This window comes from Lytechinus pictus, chromosome 3, assembly GCF_037042905.1.
Source record: "Lytechinus pictus isolate F3 Inbred chromosome 3, Lp3.0, whole genome shotgun sequence".
NCBI lineage: Eukaryota > Metazoa > Echinodermata > Echinoidea > Temnopleuroida > Toxopneustidae > Lytechinus > Lytechinus pictus.
In genome coordinates, this window is record NC_087247.1 from 70,260,748 (window position 1) to 70,280,104 (window position 19,357).

Below are 19,357 nucleotides of genomic sequence, written 5' to 3' on the forward strand. Positions count from 1 at the left end.
CACTAATTTGAAAGTGCAGTATTAATAAATTCAAGTCCCTAGCATAGAAAATTTCACTAATCACACATACATGTACATGTTTGCTCATGGCTATGTTCCTTAACACTTCCATTTGATAAAACAGTAAGGAATAAATATTCAATTTTATATTGTCATATCAACAATATGGTCGAGGTGCCGCGGCCAAGTGGTCTAAGGTGCCTTGCTATCCATGTACTTGGAAAGTCTGGAGTTTGATCCTCGGCCGTGGCACCTATGCCCGTTAGCAAGGCATTTAATTGACAATGCTCTTTTATCCTGCATTCAAATAAATGGAAATGCTATTGGTATTAACTAGGTGTGCATTTGTTTAAAAAAAATCATACATTTCTAGTGTCAATTCAATTCAAATCCAAACTGCCTTTTAATGTGTGACTTTGATGCACTTACTTTACTTTGGTACTTTGGTATTTTGGGTAATGCACATCTACCTAACAAGCAGAATTTAAATATAGAAAATATTTCCTGGACATGTTCATTGTAAAAATATTGGATATTACTTTAATATGCATGTATATGTTACAGAAACTGTTGGACTATTAACATCATTGAAGTCTCCGAAACATACACTGTTGTTACCTAAAGGCATACAAAAAATAATTGTCAACCAACTTTCTGCATTGAACTTAACATATAATTCTGGATTTTTTTACAATTGGATTTAACATAATAATAAACAAGTGTTAAAATTGAAATAAGCTGTTAGCTATATGATGGAAAACGCAATATGTTAACATGATTGAAGTCTCCGAAACACTCTGGGAACCCTAGCAAAGCCACTGAAACACAAGTTTCAGTATTTCATCACTTTGTTTATGCATCATGAATATTCTTTTCTGTATGAGATGTACTTCTATTACTATATTCCCTTTAAAGCTGAACTATTACCTATCTTGGCACCAAGGCATTGAAATATGATGTCTTTGTGCAGTAGTTAACATTCGTGAATTACATTTTCCCATTCACGAGACATTAGTTTGTTTGATTTTGTTTACATTCAGTCTTATACTGATATGCCATTTGAAAAAGATAGATTTGTAAAAGTAATCAACTTAAATAAGGGACTTTCATAGTGCTAACATGACTGAAGTCTCCGAAACACATATTTTTGTTAACTGAAGCCTCCGAAACACACTTGGGAGAAATTTCCAACTTTCTTATTTGGTATCTGATTTCCATGGGATTAGTGTTAGTAATTAACCTTCATGGAGAAGTAAATGTACAATAATTTTTGCTTTCCTCTTCCTCTTGGAAGACATGTAATTTTAAACACTTTGTTGTCAAAATCCAAATTTGTGATAAATTTCAAAAACTCATAGAAATTTTTAGAAAACTAATAAACTTTGAATCCAAAACTTTTAAAAACCTCAAAGAACATTTAATTTGTGAATGAAAAAGTGCAAATGAAAATGTTTTCCACGAAAAAATTTGTAATTTTGGTAATGAAATCAAAAGGCTGATTTTATTCAATTTTTCTCATTTTTCACAGTTGCACATAATTATTTTGAGGTTTCTCAAGTAGATTAAGCTCCAGAACAGACAGAAATGAAGAATTTAGACATTTATTGACCTGTTTTTATTAGAAATGTTTAAGAAAGTCCATTTTGAAATTTTGATCTTGAATTTTGAAAGTTACACCCTTGACCGTGAAAAGGACCATATTTCATATGCTACTGACACAAAGCATCAGGTTCTAACGAATGATATACTAAGATTTACAAACATGTAGGGTTGATATTACATGTACCTGAAAACACATACATACATGTACAGGTAATTAACAGATTTTAAGATTAATTTTAATTCATAAATTGTTTTTTTTAATTAAATTATTTAACTCTTTGTGGGATGAAAGTTTGATTTAAGGGAAAGGACAGCTGAGTTTATAGTTTAGTCTGATTCATGATACTACATATGAGCACAGCAGGAAATATTGACTCACTGTGAAATTGTATCCTTCCCTCATTAAATGAGGAAGTTTTTCTTATTTTGTTTATAATAGACATTGTGACGGTATGGAAGTCATCAAGTATCAACAATCAGATTCAGATTCTTCATACACATCATGTCAACTTCTTTATAATATACTTTGGTTAATATAAAGGAGATTGGTTTATTCATGGTCAATAATGAATAAAGTGTGAAACCTAACCTGTTTTTAGTGTACAAGTACATGTAGCTACTCATACATGGAAAACCATCATTTGCAACAGATTTTTCATCTCTAGTCAAGGCACTGTTACAGCACGCATTTAAATGTAGCGGTGCCACAAACATCTTTCATTTTTCATTCATCAGCAAAGAATGCCAACTGTCAACTCATTTCAAAATGGATGTATACATGTAAGAAACATGAAGGTACATACAATTGCAGCTCTGGACATGTGTACATCAGTAAAAACAGAGTGTACATGCACCTGTATGTTGCACAAATCATATTTTACAGTTCCTCTGATTGAATTAGAATCAATGACATATGTCCATGTACAGTATAAATATACATGGACATATACCTCACAACTTGTTCCCTATGCATGTACTGATTGATACTAATTCTTCGTGTACACTGAAATGAAAAAATTGAATGCCACCAAACATTAAAAAAAACTTAAAATGAACTTAATACAATGATCTATGATGATTATCTTGTTTAGAAAAAAAGTGTCAAACAAAGAACTACATGTACACTGTAAGATCTAAATGTACCCCCCCCCCCCATTATTTCAAGTCAGAAGACATAATCCAGCCTGTATGGGTATATACATGTACAGTGTAGACCTATTAAAACATGTACTTCCATGTAAGCTATAAGCAAAGATTTGTAGAAAAATGTCATTTAATGTGCAGTCAGTATAAAATGAGATGATTGATACATTAAAAACAGATACTAATACACTGATGTCATTTTAAAATAAAGCATAGTAGCCTATGTGGGCATATGTTTAATCATGGATCCTAGGATCCAGGGTTCAATTACGAAGATACTGTACAATCCAGCCAATATTTTGAGTGATCTACCTTTTAAGGGCCATTCATGCTTGACACAAGCAAACCCTTTTTGATCAATCAGACAGTTGAGACAACAAACTTTTGGCTGCTCACTTAGCTAACTATTTAAAAATCAACAGATGACAATCTGGAGATGTAATTTGTTATTTTATCTCTAAAAACTGTCTGCGTTCTTTCTTCCTAAATCCTATCTGAAGTTATTAAAGAGTGTTGTACATGTCTAGAAACCTTGAAAGGTATTCTATCAGATAATGAGTCTGTCAGCACAGCTCACAAAGAGCCTAAAGATTAGACGCCTAATCAACACTTAATCAAGAGACTAATGATTATCTCATTTAAGGCCAATTCAACTCTTGGGGTCACAACAATTCATTTGCATGACAGTTAATAGCTTGGTTATAAAAAATGGCACCATGACAAAATTGCAAATACATGTACATGTAGGTACATGTACACTATTGGCCTCACACGCTTTGGTCATGTCCTTTTCTACCTTGGGTCACTGTATGAAAAAAAAACCCCAACATTTTGATAGATTGGCATTGTGCTTTCTAAAGCCTTGGTCATAACCCACCATGCTTCATTTTCCTCTCTGTACAATCTCATTCTCACACTTACCAGATGATTAGCTTACTGTATGAAGCTTGCAACCTACATGAACAATGTACATGACTGCTTACATGTATGCTTTCCTGTCAGTAAAATACTCATGGATTTTCAATTCAAGATGCATGTTTTTTTATGTTAATTTTTTTTTTCTATTTTAGAGACACATGTATATACACTGCATTCTGTGGGAAACATTTTAAAAGTGAATTAACTGACATGATTCTGCAATAATACACTATGCCCCCCCCCAAAAAAAAAATGTTCATACTTCATGTATTACGTCTCAACAAGGGCCTTCTTATTATTTCTTGCAATATAAATTTTACAATTTTAAAACATTCAACAGAAAAACACTTCCATATGTACAAACTTAAAAAAAAAGAATCATCATCTCCAAAAATATACTTCTGGAGTTTTTAGAAATTTGTTTTGTATATAATAAAAATGTATGTAAATATGCGACCCGTCAATCAAATCTTTTCTATCTACAAACGCTAAATTATAATTTCTCAAGAACTACCATTTCTTATGCAGGACCTAAGTTTTGGAACAAATTACCACAAGAAATCAAAATATGCCCTACTTTGAATATGTTTAGAAGAAAACTAAAAAAATACCTAGTTGAAAATGAATCCTAGAATAAAGTTAACAAAATATTGCCTGTCTTGGATGTCTGGTTGTCTTTTGTTATTTCATTTACACTTATATTTCTGAATTCCATGTGTGTCTATTTCTTTTTCTATTGTTTTATGTTATATTTTGTATGTATTTAAGAAACATTTTATGTAAATTTTATTACCTATGGGAATAACCCTGATAGGCCTTTGGCCTTTGTCAATTCCCACCACATTATGATTCCAAACTGAATATGTTTCATTAGGTGGTTTGAGACCGCCTCGAAGTTCGTCACGAAGTTCGTCAGTTCCAGGTATTCTCTGATCGGGAAATTTACCCCGATCAGAAAATACCAGGTATTTTGGTAATGTGAAAGCAAACTACGCGTAATTTCCCCGAAAGAAAATACCCGCTAAATAGTAGGAACTTGGCGAAATTACAAGAACTTTCGCGGGGATTTTTCCAAGGTCGCAGGTATTTTGGCAATGTGAAAGCAATTTACGGGAACTTTTAGCCAAGCGTGTCGTTGGGCGCGGGCGCCGTGGGTGGCTGCTGGGCTAGTGATTTTGAATCTCGCGCCTTGCCTGCTTATTAGACCATACTGCGCATGCTCCTAACTTCAGGAATTTATCCCGAAGGTTATGTTTCGGGGCGGTGTGAATGCAGGAATAATTAATGGGTATTTTTTAGCCTAAAAATGTTCTCGTAACTTAACGGGGATTCTTGTGATCGAGGCGGTTTGAAACCGCCTAAAGTAATGTTTTTTATTGTATATATCTATCTGCATATGAATTTGTACTTGCATTTTTAATCAGATGTGAAAATAACTTTAAATTGAATTGAATTGAATCTCTCTTTTAATAAAGGGGAAGTTCACCCTGATTAAAACTTTGCTGTTAAAATATTTAGCAGAAATTTAAAAAAGAAAACATTGATGAAGGATAATCCATGATTATTAAAGATTGAAAAATTTATTAGAATTTCAAGTTTTTGATTTATGAAGTCATAATCGAGCAGCTGTCCCATATGTATAATGCATAAATTTCATTTTTCTAATAGTTCAAGATGACTTTCTTTTTTCTTTCTTTTTTAGGAGCGGGTGTGAACTCATTTGTGTATTGATATACTGTACAATAGAAACCATTTTCAGTTTTCAGAGAAAATGACATTGCACTGATTTTTACCATACTACAGTATATGTAGGAAAGCTGCTCGCATATACATGCAAAGTCACACTGTCACACTTACAAAAAACTTAACAATTAAATTACTTCATCAATTTTCATCTACTACATACTTTGTAGCAATCATACAATGTTTCTATTAAAGAACTGCATGATATCATCCTGGCTTTTGGCACTGCATGCTACCCTGATTTTCAATGTTGATGAGATCATTATAAATCTGTTTGAGCATGGACCTACCTACATGTATATGTACATGTACTTGAAAATAAAAGTCCATGGACCGAGTATAAATCATGCATACAATATTCTTCTTCCCACTTCCCCTTTCTAACTTAGAAATAAATATTAGTCCTTTTCCTACTCAAAGTTCCTGAAATTTGATATTGTTTGGACAGACTCAAACATTATTGGAGTAATATCCTGCATAGAATTTAATCAACTGGGTCGACATTCAGTCACTTATTTTTCATAAAAGCTTACCCAAATGTAAATTGGATTTCTTCACTGCAATAATTAATTTCATAAAGTCTGAAAATATGAAAAGCTACAAAATACAAATACCTTTGACAAACATACATGTACAGTATGAATATGAATAATAAACATGAATAATGTGGCTATACATGATTAGAATGAAGGGATTGATAAAGGAGTCAAGGGGTCAATGATTCTTACCATAAAGCGTTCAACAAAGATGACATGCCACTCTCGTAGGACCAATGTCACTTCCTGTATCAGAGGCTCGTTGGCCTTCCGGCGCCGTTCTTCCTCTCTATCAAATCAAAATGAAAGAATGGAATACATGTATAGAGTGAACGTTATTTTAGCATTGACAATTTTAGGTTCAAGCCTGTATATAGCTTCGGTAACAGGTCAAGTAACATCGAACATTACAATATTACAAAAATTTAGTATGTGTTTGGCCTGTTGAATTTAAATTTGGCATTCATTCTGGCAACTAGTATTTGAATTTAAATCTAGCACCTTCTCTCATTAATGTTTTCAAATTCATCTAAATTAGCTGTTTGAGTGAGCACAAGTTTGGTTTAAATATATAGTAATTGGATATTAGAATGCCACTGACAAAGATTACACGTACATGTATATCCTGAAATTTTCAGCCCATTCCAAGCTTGAAGAGATATTTTGTACAATTTAAACAAGAAAAAAAATTTGCATAACTATTTTGATCGAGCACTAAATGAAATTATATTATGATGATGCCTATAAACAATTTTTTTCAACTAGAAGCACATATTTGTTGTTCAATGAGAAAACTTTCCTTTTACATATATGTTAAGAACAGTCTTGGAAATGTACAGTGTTTCTAAAAAACCCCAACTATTAACAACATTTAAATAATACATTTGATACATGTGTCAGGACAGGTCTGTACTGGTTCAAAGATGTTTAAATTAAAGGAAACCAAAACCCAAGGCGAGAATCGATGTTATTCATAACAAGATGCCTCAAATTAGTTATAAAATTAGACAGTTATGGAAGTTTTTCTTTTTAAAAATTGTTCTTTCTCTCTCTCTCTCTCTATCACTTTTTTCTATTTTCCTTGCTTTTTCCTCCTTCTTTCTTCCCTTTTTTACAGCTTTCTTACAGCGTTCTTTTGATTCCAAGATACTCGAGAATGCCTTGACTATGAGTACTTCTTCCATCAAATGTACGGCCGTATGATTTTGTGCTCTCCCTTTGTCTGGGGGTAATTGTCCTCTGAGGGTAACTGTTCCCAAGGTAATTGTCCTCGGGGGTAATTGACCAGGGGTAATTGTCCGGGGTAGCTTTCCGGGGATGGGGGGGGGGTGATTGTCCAGGAGGTAATTGTCTGGGGGGGGGTAATTGTCCTAGGGGGTTATTTTCCTAAGGGGGTAATTGTCTGGAGGTTGTTGTCCGGGGGGGGGGGGTGGGGTAGCTGTCTGGAGGGAAGTTGTCTGGGGGTAATTGTCTGGGGGTAATTGTCCAGGGAGTGATTGTCCAGGGGGTAGCTATTCTGATACCACGTCGGTGTAGTGCGATCGCACAGAAATTGCCGCTCTGCGTTGCAGATCGGAGCGCGGATGCTACTTTGCTCGATGACGGTCTCAGATTCCGCAGTACGGAGAGATTTTACAAGGTCGCGCATGATTTTTGGCTCAAGTTACCGTCCCAGATTTCTCCTGTCACAGATCAAAAGCACGCTAATATTATAAAGGGTTTACCTCTTCCCTCTCCCAATTACATACATGCACACAAATGCACTTTGACACAGAAAGACTACAGAAGTTGATTATAGGTCTGTGTGAATGAATAGACTGAAATCCATCAGAAATGAAGCAAGAGAGAGAGAGAGAACTGTGCAATTAAAGATCTCCTCCCCGGGGGGGGGGGCACTCACATATATTGGTGGTATGAGGACGTGCCGCTTTGATGACCCCCTTTTTCAGACCTACATGTAATTTTCAGTTCTCTAGATACTCCGAATGACAAAAGTTCAGCTCAGAAGCCGCCCAGCCCCGCTCGCAAGACCCCCGTTACGTGACATCTCAGTTCCCCAGCCCTGCCAAAATTATTGTCAAGCGCGAGCACCGCATGCGAGAGATGCACCATTCAAGCACCATGGTACTTTGTGTATGGTATCTCGATTTATATGGTCTGTATGATTATATCATGGGCAATGCCATGTACTTCTTTATGTTGGAAATAATATAAACAAGAATTTGGAAATTTGAAAGTTTCATTTACACTTTCAGCAATTTCTTTTTTCTTATGCGTGTTTGAGATACATGTATGAGATGAGTATAAAATAAAGCTACAAAAAGTACAATATTGTTTTGAATCTCCCTAAGAATTCCAATGAACCAGGTCTGATTATGAAATCTCCCAACAAGAAATTTATTCAAGGTGTACCTATGTTCACCTTTAGAGGATCACATTGTTCTGTAAATGTATCATCAATACACAGCTCACACAGGAGCTACATGTAGTTTGTAGGAAACTGAGATCAAAATAGATACAGATTGTGTTTTAGGAGCTATATGCCTCTGGACAATAAAGAGTTCACTTTTTCTTTCTGAGGTTTGTTTACATTATTTGTCATCAAACAGTGTTGTAAGTGTACATGATCTAGGCAAAGAATAATATTTTGGTGAGCAGCATTTGATTTACTAGTGGGAAGCCTACTCCCCCCCCCCCCCCCCCCCTCATGCTGCATGTACTGTGGATAATTTGTAATCTGTCAAGTTTTCCCTGTTTGTGTTTGTTAGATACATATAGTGTTTATCTAAGGTGTAACCATAATATTTCATTAGGGTCTAAAAATTTGCAGTTGCAACATGAACATTATTTCTGGCTTAAACTCTCAAGAATGAAGGCTATCTCTTTAGTTTACTAATTATCAGCTTTATCCAAAAAAAAAAAACTTTGATTGGATTAACCATGTATTTTAAGAATTCAGACTTGAGAATTAAACAAAATTACCTCAGAAGAATTAATTACTATTATTAAAAATCATCAGATTTATAATTAAAGGTATAATCCAATGACAAATATATAGGCCTACAGAAAAACAGTAACTTTTAAGTAAACAAAGAAAATGTAGGCCTATTTGGAAACCTTTCTCACTGGGCATATCATAATAAACAAATATTAGAATTCAAGAAGGAATCTAAAATATATCTGGAGTAGTGCAGCCAATAAACTGTGTAGGACTCTGACTCAGATTCGGTCACGTGTCAGCAATTAACAATTAATCCTAAAATGTACACATTGCAGTTTTAGTCTGATATGCTGTACCAATGCCAAATACAGACCAAGGTTACAAAACCTATGCATTAATGCATGGAGCGTGTGGGCAATAGGTTTTTTTTCTTTCACAGAGTTCCTGATAGAGGCAAACTAACTCGCTCATGCTTGACACCACAACAAGTAAATAAACAATGAATACTGTATGTTATTCACCTATTAAACAAAATTTGTATTTTGTCAAATGGTCCTGAATTCTTATGACAAATAAAGCCTACATGTACTAATTTATACTAATTACTTGTATCATGCTATGTACTGTATGTATGCAAATCAATCAAATACTAGTATTCCAACTTGATATTTCTACACATAACAAATTAGTACAGATTTTGAGTTTTAATTGAAATTTTCCTGATTTTTTTAACAATATTAAGCACATTCAATATGACTGATGGAAAGCAAATGAAAAATTGTAATTTTGCACATCAAATAAAATTTGGGGTTCAGCACTCACCTTTTCAAACTGCATTTTCTAACCCCCGGACTTTTCTTAACCCAGAACTATCATAAACCACATAATATATTTTTTGTGTGTTTCAGACTGGTTTTTCTTAATCTAACACGATTTGCTTATTGCAGGATTAAAGGGGTACTCAAGGCTGGAAATATGATTTGAACAGATAAAGAAAAATCAGACAAACAAACACTGAAAATTTGATCAAAATCGGACAAGGAATAACAAAGTTATGACATTTTAAGTTTTGCATTATTCCGATGAAACAGTTCTAGGCTTGTTTTCATAAATATTCAATGAGCAAACTGATGATGTCGTATTGCCACTTGTTCTTTTTTCTTTCTTATTATATGAAATCTGGTTTATTCAAATATTTTCCTCCAAGAACTAAAAAGTTGGATTGACAACTGATTAATAGTGCATTAGATATTCATTGCTGCAAATTATTTCATTATAAGGGAGACATACACTGTATCATTCACACATATGCAATAATGAAACAATCATGATTTCATGTCATAACATAAGAAAAAGGAAAGTGGGGATATGACATCATCAGTCCACCTAATAAAATATCATGACGAAGGGCATCTAACTTTTTTCACAAAATATTGCTAAACTTTATAAATTCAATAACTTTGTTATTTGTTATCGGATTTTGATGAAATTTTCAGCATTTTGCTCAGTGGATTTTACTATTATTTATATATTTATTATCTATATTTACTATTATTTATATATACATGTAAATATCTTCAGCCCAAAGTACCCCTTTAATGCCTTAACCCTGCACAGTTAATAAATATTAGGCGGTGCTGCAGCAGCCTGAGTTTGCTCAATCTCCAGATTTTAGCCTGATTGGCCCTCTACGCGATTAATCTTGAGATTCAAGAAACCCTGTCTCCACCATCACAAGAAGAGTGATTCCTGCTCGAGCAAGGCATCGATGCATTATGGTCCGACGCCGTAAATAAATAATCCCGAGTGCGTCTGCAGCTGCGAATTAGTGGGATAATTAGTAAAATACCGCGCTATTTTGCAAATAATCCCAAGTTGACTTGGGATTGCAATCTAGAGATTAATCCTGCAAACTAGAGCGATAATTGTGTCTCCATTAGAAATAATCTCGAGATAATTTGCCGGATCAGAAATAGCGCGCTAATTTGAAAACTCGGGCTGGTGCAAACGGCCCTATTGATGATTTTGCCACATAACACATGTTTAATTTTGACTTTTGTTATTGGCTATACTAATCCCCGTATTTCCTCAGCCTGGTTTGATTTCAGACTTTAGCTCTTAGCACCTGGCTAGCACCACTCAGCTATCCTAGCTTTTTAGCAGGGCCAGATAGTACCATAGCCCATATTGGTAAAATGTAGTCTGAAACAGAAGAGGGCTTATGCAGGGATGCCACTAGGTGTCCTCCAAAAATACTGAAATTTATCGCGGGTTCACCTTAAATTTTGGGATGGACACAGGTAAAAAATTGGACAAGCAAAAAAAAAAAAAAAAAATTGGGAGGGGGGAGGTCCGCCCCCACCTCAAATTTAGGGGAGGGGGGAGGACCAAGTGGCTTCTTACCTTGTTGTGATTGATGACTTTGAAGTCAATTAGGTTTGAAAAAACTGACGGAAGTTAGTTGTGTGTTTCTCATAGAACGCTAGACCAAAAGCTTCAGTCTCTGTATTTTGGTTGTTCAGCTGAACCGCGTTGGCTCCACTCACCAATACATAGACTGAAGAGTTGTTGGCCCGTACATAAAGACAACGTATCAGCTAACCCAGGGAGCTCCGGCCCAGAAAGCGGGCAGGAGCTCCCTGGGTTAGCTGATACGTTGGTTCCGTATCGTATCAGCATGCAGCAGTAACGTTAATCTAACATTCCGCGGAAACCTGATTTTCGGATCGTTTTCAATTTTGGTACATAAAATGTCACATTATAAAAAAATAATTACATCCAAACTTACAAGAAAATATATAAAATTCAGAAACATCGTACCTTAGACCGCAGTTACCGCTAATTCCTTTCAAATGATGATCAACTTAGTCATCCACGATTCCTTCGTTGGTCATAGTAAGTTGCCATCTTGGATGACGTCATCATCTTTACAGACGTATTTACCAGTCGCTATTATACCGCCATTCGTGCCGCTGCTTTGCGCTTGTCTATGTGCGTGCGTTCGGAACTCGTCGCTCGCATTGATTGGCCAGGATTTTTTATAATCGGAAACCCTCGATAAAAGCATAGCTCAATGAACGTAGTGGGTAGTGCGCACGTTTATAATAGCAAATATCTCGGGGAAATATCTCTCACTCGGTCGATCGACATGCATGAGAGAGAGGGGGGGGAAAGGAGGACTTTCCGGTTTTTTAATACACAGAAAACAGGAAAAGTCGGAAATACAGAAATAAAACAGATAGTAGGGAAAAAGCCGGAATTCTGTATAAAGACGGAAAAGTGGCATCACTGCTTATGAACCTTGTCCCTGGGAAATTGGTGAGGCCAAGTCTACATGTGAAACTAGAATTCTATTTACCACATGCAGACATTCATGTTAGTAGATCTAGTGTGACATCAAATGAAAACGATCTTTTAGAGTAAAAAAAGAAGGGAATATTCTTCATTTATATACATAGAAGGATTACTATGATTTAAAGACACCTTTTTGTTTCAGAGCCCAAAAGAAACTTGTATGTATGACATGCTATGAACAGTGCACACTTACCCATCTGCTGGTGCCTCTCGTATATGAATGAATGATGTTGGAAAAATACCCTGTAAAATGCATGGACATAAACAAAAAATTTCAATCAATGTACATTTGGATTGTTCATAATAATTGGAATACATGTACTAGCGTTATATATAAAGTGCTTAGAGCCACAGTATTAAGCACTAGTGGTATAACATCATTGTACAAAGTAATATCAGTTTAGGTTGTTTTTTCATGAACAAGCTGTAGTTTTCATATTCTCCAGTTATATTCAACTTGAATTCTGTAGGACATTTCAAAATATCAGACTAACAAGACTAGCGATTCATATAAATTTGCTGTCATTTGAGTTAAAAGGAATCATATGCAAAATTGTGATTTGAATCAGTATGAATTCATATTTTTGTCTGCCGTTACATTCATGAGCACAATCAGGCTTTCTCAAATCCTATGAATACCCACATTGTGCATGAGCGAACCAGGATTGTTCACAAGCAGTAGTCATAGACTCATACTACATTTGTATAACTGAAAAGGTGAATTATTAGATTCTATTTTTTTTTTACAGATGAAATTCTGTAGAATAAAGTTTGATTTGGTAAGATAAAAAAAATAATGAATGGAAGCCATACAAATCAATAATCTGTCAACTCATGTCATTACTACAGCTACATGGAGTGCATTTACATACATGTACATGTATATTGTGTTATAGTGCAGTCTAAGGCTTAGGTACTGAAACTACTCTTTAGGAAGTCCATAAAAACTCCCTTCCTACACTGTTTGCTCAGTGAACAATGAAAATGTGATCATAACATCATCTAAATAAATTCTCGACGGCAAAGAAATAAGGAAGTGCTATACTAAATTTAATATCGCTGTACCATGTGCACAGGTCTATTGTTACATGTCAACCAATGTACTGACATGGGAAGATTTCACAATTTGTTTCTCGATCTAAAACTTGTTGAATAGATGCCAACTTTAGATGATGAGCTGTCATCAAGATTAGCAACCAAATTAAATCAAAAAGTGATGATTTTCTGGGTAAAGAACTGATTCACTTCTTACTTTGAGAAATGAGAAGTGACAGTATCATCATCATCATGTCAGGGGGAAGTGAATGAGAAAGGTTTCCTTCCATTTGAATCTAAACTATCAAAGCTTAGTCAAAACAAACAAGATATTCCTCTCTGTTTAAATTCCTCTCATTTTCTAGGAGGTGCAAGGGAAGGGGGGTGCCACCATATGATCATAATATACATGTACACTGTAGTCATAATTGTGTGAAGACTTTCACTTATTCAACTGCAACCCAGTGCAGTGAACAAAGTTCTTAAGGTCTGATTTACCTTTCACTTTTCAAATTAGCAATGAATTTAAGTTTTCAATTGCTAAACACATAAAGTGAAAATGGTATCGTATAATGTGATAAATCTTAGTCTTAAAATGAAAGGAAATAATCAATCTATATGTATTTCAGCCATGTAACTAGTATCCTTTTCTGACAGAATATATTGGTGGGTTTTTTTTCAGTGATTTCTATATTTGTCCTTCAAATGCTTGCAAACTATGCAGGCCTTCAATTGCAAGCATTTGAAGGGGAAATACAAAGTAATACCAAAGGGAGATGCCTGAAATCTGGTTAAGACTCTCTTTTAAGAACAATTACCATACTATATGAATACAAAATATCCCCTTGAATACAGTGAGTGTGAACAGACTTTGACCTTGGCAAGATTGTTTTCAGAATGTATATAATGATTTCATTGATTACTAACCCATGATGAGCCTATTGCTTTGTCAACCCTGTGACTAATCATTCCAAAAGTGGGAACAGTGCCATTAAGGGGTAGAGATTTATTCATGGAGGCCAATAGTGTTTCAGCTGATCTAGTAAACAGCTCTTTACTATCATGCACCTGCTGAACAATGTATGTACGCCTATAAAGTGAATAAAACCTACCGGTACATGCACATGTAGGCAATGTAATAAGAACATTTTTTTTCTTTCTTTGTTCTTCTTTTTTAATACTGTTAAGCTATTATTTTGGCAGATTTCGCGAATTGCCGATCTGCCACGTATGTAACAATGCGTAAAAATATTGACACATTTAGTAATCAGTGCCAACGTCCTCAACAGCAAAGCTTTGCTATAGCAAACATCCTGCGTGATGAAAAAAATTGAGATATGAACCTATCTAAGGTTGAGAAAGTAGTTAGTACATGTAATTAAAAAAGTTAGCTAGAATGTCACTTCTTTATTTCTCAAACAAAATCAGAGCCTAAATTATTCCCTAACATATTTTTATCAATATTTATTCACTCACTGTAACATTACAATGTATTTTCCATGAAATAATTTGATTTTATTGTCATCTGATTGACTCTATACACAGGTACATTGGCTGTTATTTGCATACCGGTACTCATTAATATTCATAAGTCACATGATTTGAGGTTTTAGAAGTGTAAGATTCTGTTCACAAAATTCAAAATTTTTGCACTTCAATCAACTTATAAAAAAAAGAATTTATAAACAAAACACAATTTCCAAAGATTGCTTTTACAGATCAAACTGTGACATGTTTTTTCAGATCTAAAGGTACAAAAAGTGAAATTTTTCAAACTTTTATTTACATATAATATGTACGAAAGATACATCAGCATGAAGGCTTTGAGGAATATATTTTTGCACATATTTTTGCTATTCTGAATTGCTGTGGAAGTGTTTGGTACATCTTCAACAACCCACGAAAATGTTGGGAGCCCCGCGAATTGCAAAAAATTATGTATGCAAAAGAACAGCTTATACAGTACTATAAGCATTGTGATGTAAAATAATGCGTAATGTATGTATCCATCTGTGCACAGAATGGTTGACTTTGCGTACAATAGATTTGCCAACTGCACGATTTAAGCAAAGTAGGGACTGACTTAAGATTTAAGCAAAATTCTTAGCCAGAAATTACAACTGAATTCCAAAGATGGTTAAGTATTTTACTTAAGCAAAATACTGAGTAGAATACTTAAAATGAGCACTGGCTAAGTATCAAATTGAATACCAGCCCTGATGCATGCTCATACAGCCAGCATGCCACTAACAGACAATGATATTGATAGGTGTGGAAACTGTGGATCATTTTTATGTAGTGGGTCACCCAAATTGCACAAAGATCTTCTCATATAGATGCAAATGTAAAACTGCAAATTAAGAGCCTGTATTATTTCTCCTTAAAATATATAAGGCTCTGATGATTAATGCTCAACTGAAGTGTTTCAACTTATTTTACCTTGATGTTCTCACCAGCACTAATCACCAAGTCCTAGAGACTGGTGTTAGTGAATGGGAAACAACAGATCGTCAATACCAGCAGACGACAATCAACACCATTGCTAAAAATGATGTCTGGTAATATGCGATATCTTGAGTCAATCCAAACACCAGCCTGATTTTAAGTATAGTGTATTTCAATCATCCAATGTAATCTTGCATTTTACCAATTTATTTTTAATAGAGAATAAAATCTGCATACTAAATTGAGCAATGCTTACCTTTACCATGGGTTTCTTTGAGCAATAACCCCGGTACCAACCTAAGCAAAAGAAAGTGAAAAAAAATCATATGAAAGGAAAAAATGTTTTTTATGAACATACTGTATACACACATAAAACCCTAGTGCATTATACACCCTTTTTATACTCAAGCTTTCAACTTCTAAAGACTAATAATAATATCCCTGTCTTTAAATAGCTCACTGTGCACTTTAATACTTAAATTCATGACTTTGGGGGGTATGCTATTAAGGAAAGCTCTTTGTTTTCTACGGGTAAAATTCTTTCAATTTAACTCCATACATGTATGTAGGTTCAGCAATTTTATGCTTGCCTAACATTTTTCATCAGGGAACATCAAGAAGACCGATTTATATTAGCTCTGCAAATGACAAGATACTATTTAATGTTTTCAAGCTAATAGCAAAGATCTTCTCATACTAGTTCCTACAGTACATGTACATGTATGTACTGTATTAAAGTTCTCTCTACATGATGAATTATGAACATTATCAACAAAGTTAAACACAAACACACACAAAATCAATGTTGCCCTAGAGAAAACAACTTAATTACTACACGTACATGTAGTAACAAAAAATTAATATGACAATATTTTTTCTAACATTCCACTCACAAATTCTATTTTTTTTCAACTAAAAAACTAAAATAATATGTACTACAGCATGAAACTTAGCAGATTTTTCTCTATTCTCACTTCTATTGTATCATTTAACTCAAAAGCAAATGAAAAGAGAATGATAAAGGTTCTTTACCCATGTTTTCTTCCAAGATGTGGACAGCATCTCCAATTGAAAGAGGTAATCCATGATCAACTTTTCCATCAAAATTCCATATAGCTGTGGTACATGTACATGTCAAGGGGGAAAAATGAATAAAACTCATAAATACATTTTGTAAAAAATATTTATTAACTTTTTCCTAAACTAGTATTGTTACAAAATATAACAGTTATCACTTGATAATTTAGTATGAATTGTAGTTGTTTCATTGATCTAAACTGACAATGCCCTGAGATAAAGACTGAAATTTGCTTCCACTGAATCTAGAATTCGCAATGTAAAGAAACCTGTCCATTAGTTGCTGTTCATAAAGAACACCTCCTCATATCCCTTGGGTGGTCATTTTATTGGTTTTAACTGTATAATAAATGGTAAATTTGTTTAATTTAATCATTTACATGTAGATATACATGTTGACAGACCTTTAGAGAATGGTATGATTGCAAACAAACTAAGGACAAGTCCACCCAAACAAAAAGTTGATTTGATCAAAAAGAGAAAATCCAACAAGCATAATCATTTAAATGTAGGTATACATGTACTGACAGACCTTTGGAGAATGGTATCATACATTTAGAGAATGATATGACTGCAAACATAAGTCCACCCCAACAAAGTTGATTACTTGATTGAACAAAAAGAGAAAATCCAACAAGCATAAATGTCATCAAAATCGGAAGGAAAATAGAAAAGTTATGACATTTTAAAATTTTGCTTAATTTCACAGAACAGTTACATACACATCCTGTCTGGTATGCAAATGAGGTGATTAATGACGTCACTCACTATTTCTTTTTCAGTTTATTATATGAAATATGAAATATTCTAATTTTCTCCTCACTGGAAGGTGAAACAAGTTTTCTTCCTCCATGAACATGGGGAATTACAATTGTTTTAACATTTTACGGTTCAATCAAGCTCGTCCTTATTGTCAAATCTGTAAAAATTGAAATATTGTTTTCAAATGATAAAAAAATAATAATTAGTGAGGGACATAATCAACTTTTTCATTTGCATGCTGCTGAGTTGTGCATATAACTATTTTGTGAAAAATAAGAGAAACTCTGAAATGTCATTAACTTTCTTATTTTACATCTGATTTTGATGAAATTTTAAGCGTTATTCTTGTTTGATTTTTCTCTATTGATTCAAATCCAACATTTGTCTGGGGTGGACTTGACCTTTAATATACATGTATATGTACAAAAGATCATACATGTACCTACAGGGTGGAAGCATAACTAAACTCTTTGGCAAGGAAACCATAACACTTACCGTAGACGCCTCTTCATCCAGATTAAAGGTTTAGTTTCCTTAGTTACTACTGCCCACATTATAACAAATAGGTAATGAATATGATTATTTTAAATAGTGCTCAGGTACGATGACAAAAAAATAAATAGTGGTTTCCATAAATCAGTTAAGGAAACAAGTTTAGATGATCGCTTCACTAAAAAACATTCTCATTACCATCCCCTTAACTGGTTTCCAGTTGATGTAAAGTGGTCTTGTTGCTATGGAAACACTCTCAGTGAGGTCACATGTTTCGCACAAATTTGAAACAGCAGCATAGGCTTTCTATTAACAGTGTGTACTGAGTAGCGCGCCCAACATGCGCACACTTTTGTACTTCCATGTGAAGATCGCTTCCCAAAGAGTGGTTGTATCTTACCTACACCTAAACCAGTTTAGCAAGGCAAACCGTAATACATTTATTACATGGATATAATACATTATTGATTAATATAAACATTACTAACAGTATGGTTTATACTTATACCATTTTCTATATACCCAATTTTAACTCTTAAGATTTCTTAGGTACTGGTACATTATGTCATTTTATGCATATAGAGCATGATAAGGAGTTAAATATACCATAATATGAGTGTCCATAGATTTCAAACTTTTCGCACGCGTTTATATTTCAACGAGGCCGCAGGCAAAGTTGAAATATAAACGCACAAGAGAATTTCGAAATTTATGTATACAAATGATATTGTATATTGAACGACAATTAGCGTGTAGGGGAAGGTGGGGTAAGTTGAACATTGGGGTAAGTTGAGCCACTACCCCCAAGCCGATAATGAATGAGTCAGACATTGTGGTGGTGCCATATATTGATGACCCATTGCATAACCCCTAACGCCACCACATTGTTTTCAACGTTGAAACAAAAAAATGTTTTTTCAGAGGGAAAAATACAAATTTCAGTCAAAAAAGTTTTTTTTAAAGGTGTGAAATAGATAAATGCTTTTTACCCACATGCATCTTTAAATATAATAAAGGCATTATAAGAACAATATTGTTAGTCCAAGAATGGATCTCCATTTTTGTCATAGTCTTTTACGTGATGGACGCATAAGAAATGTGTTGATGTGAAAATATCACATTAGGTTCGGACTCGGGTAGGTTGAGCCAGCAAACATGGGGCAAGTTGAGCCATGATATTTTCATATGGTAATGTACAGTGCATATCAATAAAAAGTTTATACTTTGAAAAAGTCCTAGGAATTGAAAAATATACAATAATATGGGGATAATTTTTTCACATATATTCTTGGGTTTGGGTCTCATCTAT

General features: G+C 34.2%; 1 protein-coding gene across 1 annotated transcript; it reads right to left on the bottom strand.

The window, feature by feature from the left end:
- Positions 1 to 1,882: 1,882 nt before the first annotated feature.
- Positions 1,883 to 19,048, bottom strand: LOC129255365 (dedicator of cytokinesis protein 1-like). Its single transcript, XM_054893725.2, has 4 exons — positions 16,750 to 19,048; positions 15,974 to 16,014; positions 12,431 to 12,480; positions 1,883 to 6,231 (listed from the first exon to the last, which is right to left on the bottom strand). The coding sequence occupies exons 1-4, from the start codon at positions 16,877 to 16,879 to the stop codon at positions 6,087 to 6,089; spliced, it is 366 nt and encodes a 121-aa protein (XP_054749700.2). The 5' UTR covers positions 16,880 to 19,048; the 3' UTR covers positions 1,883 to 6,086.
- Between the last annotated feature and the right edge of the window lie 309 nt (positions 19,049 to 19,357).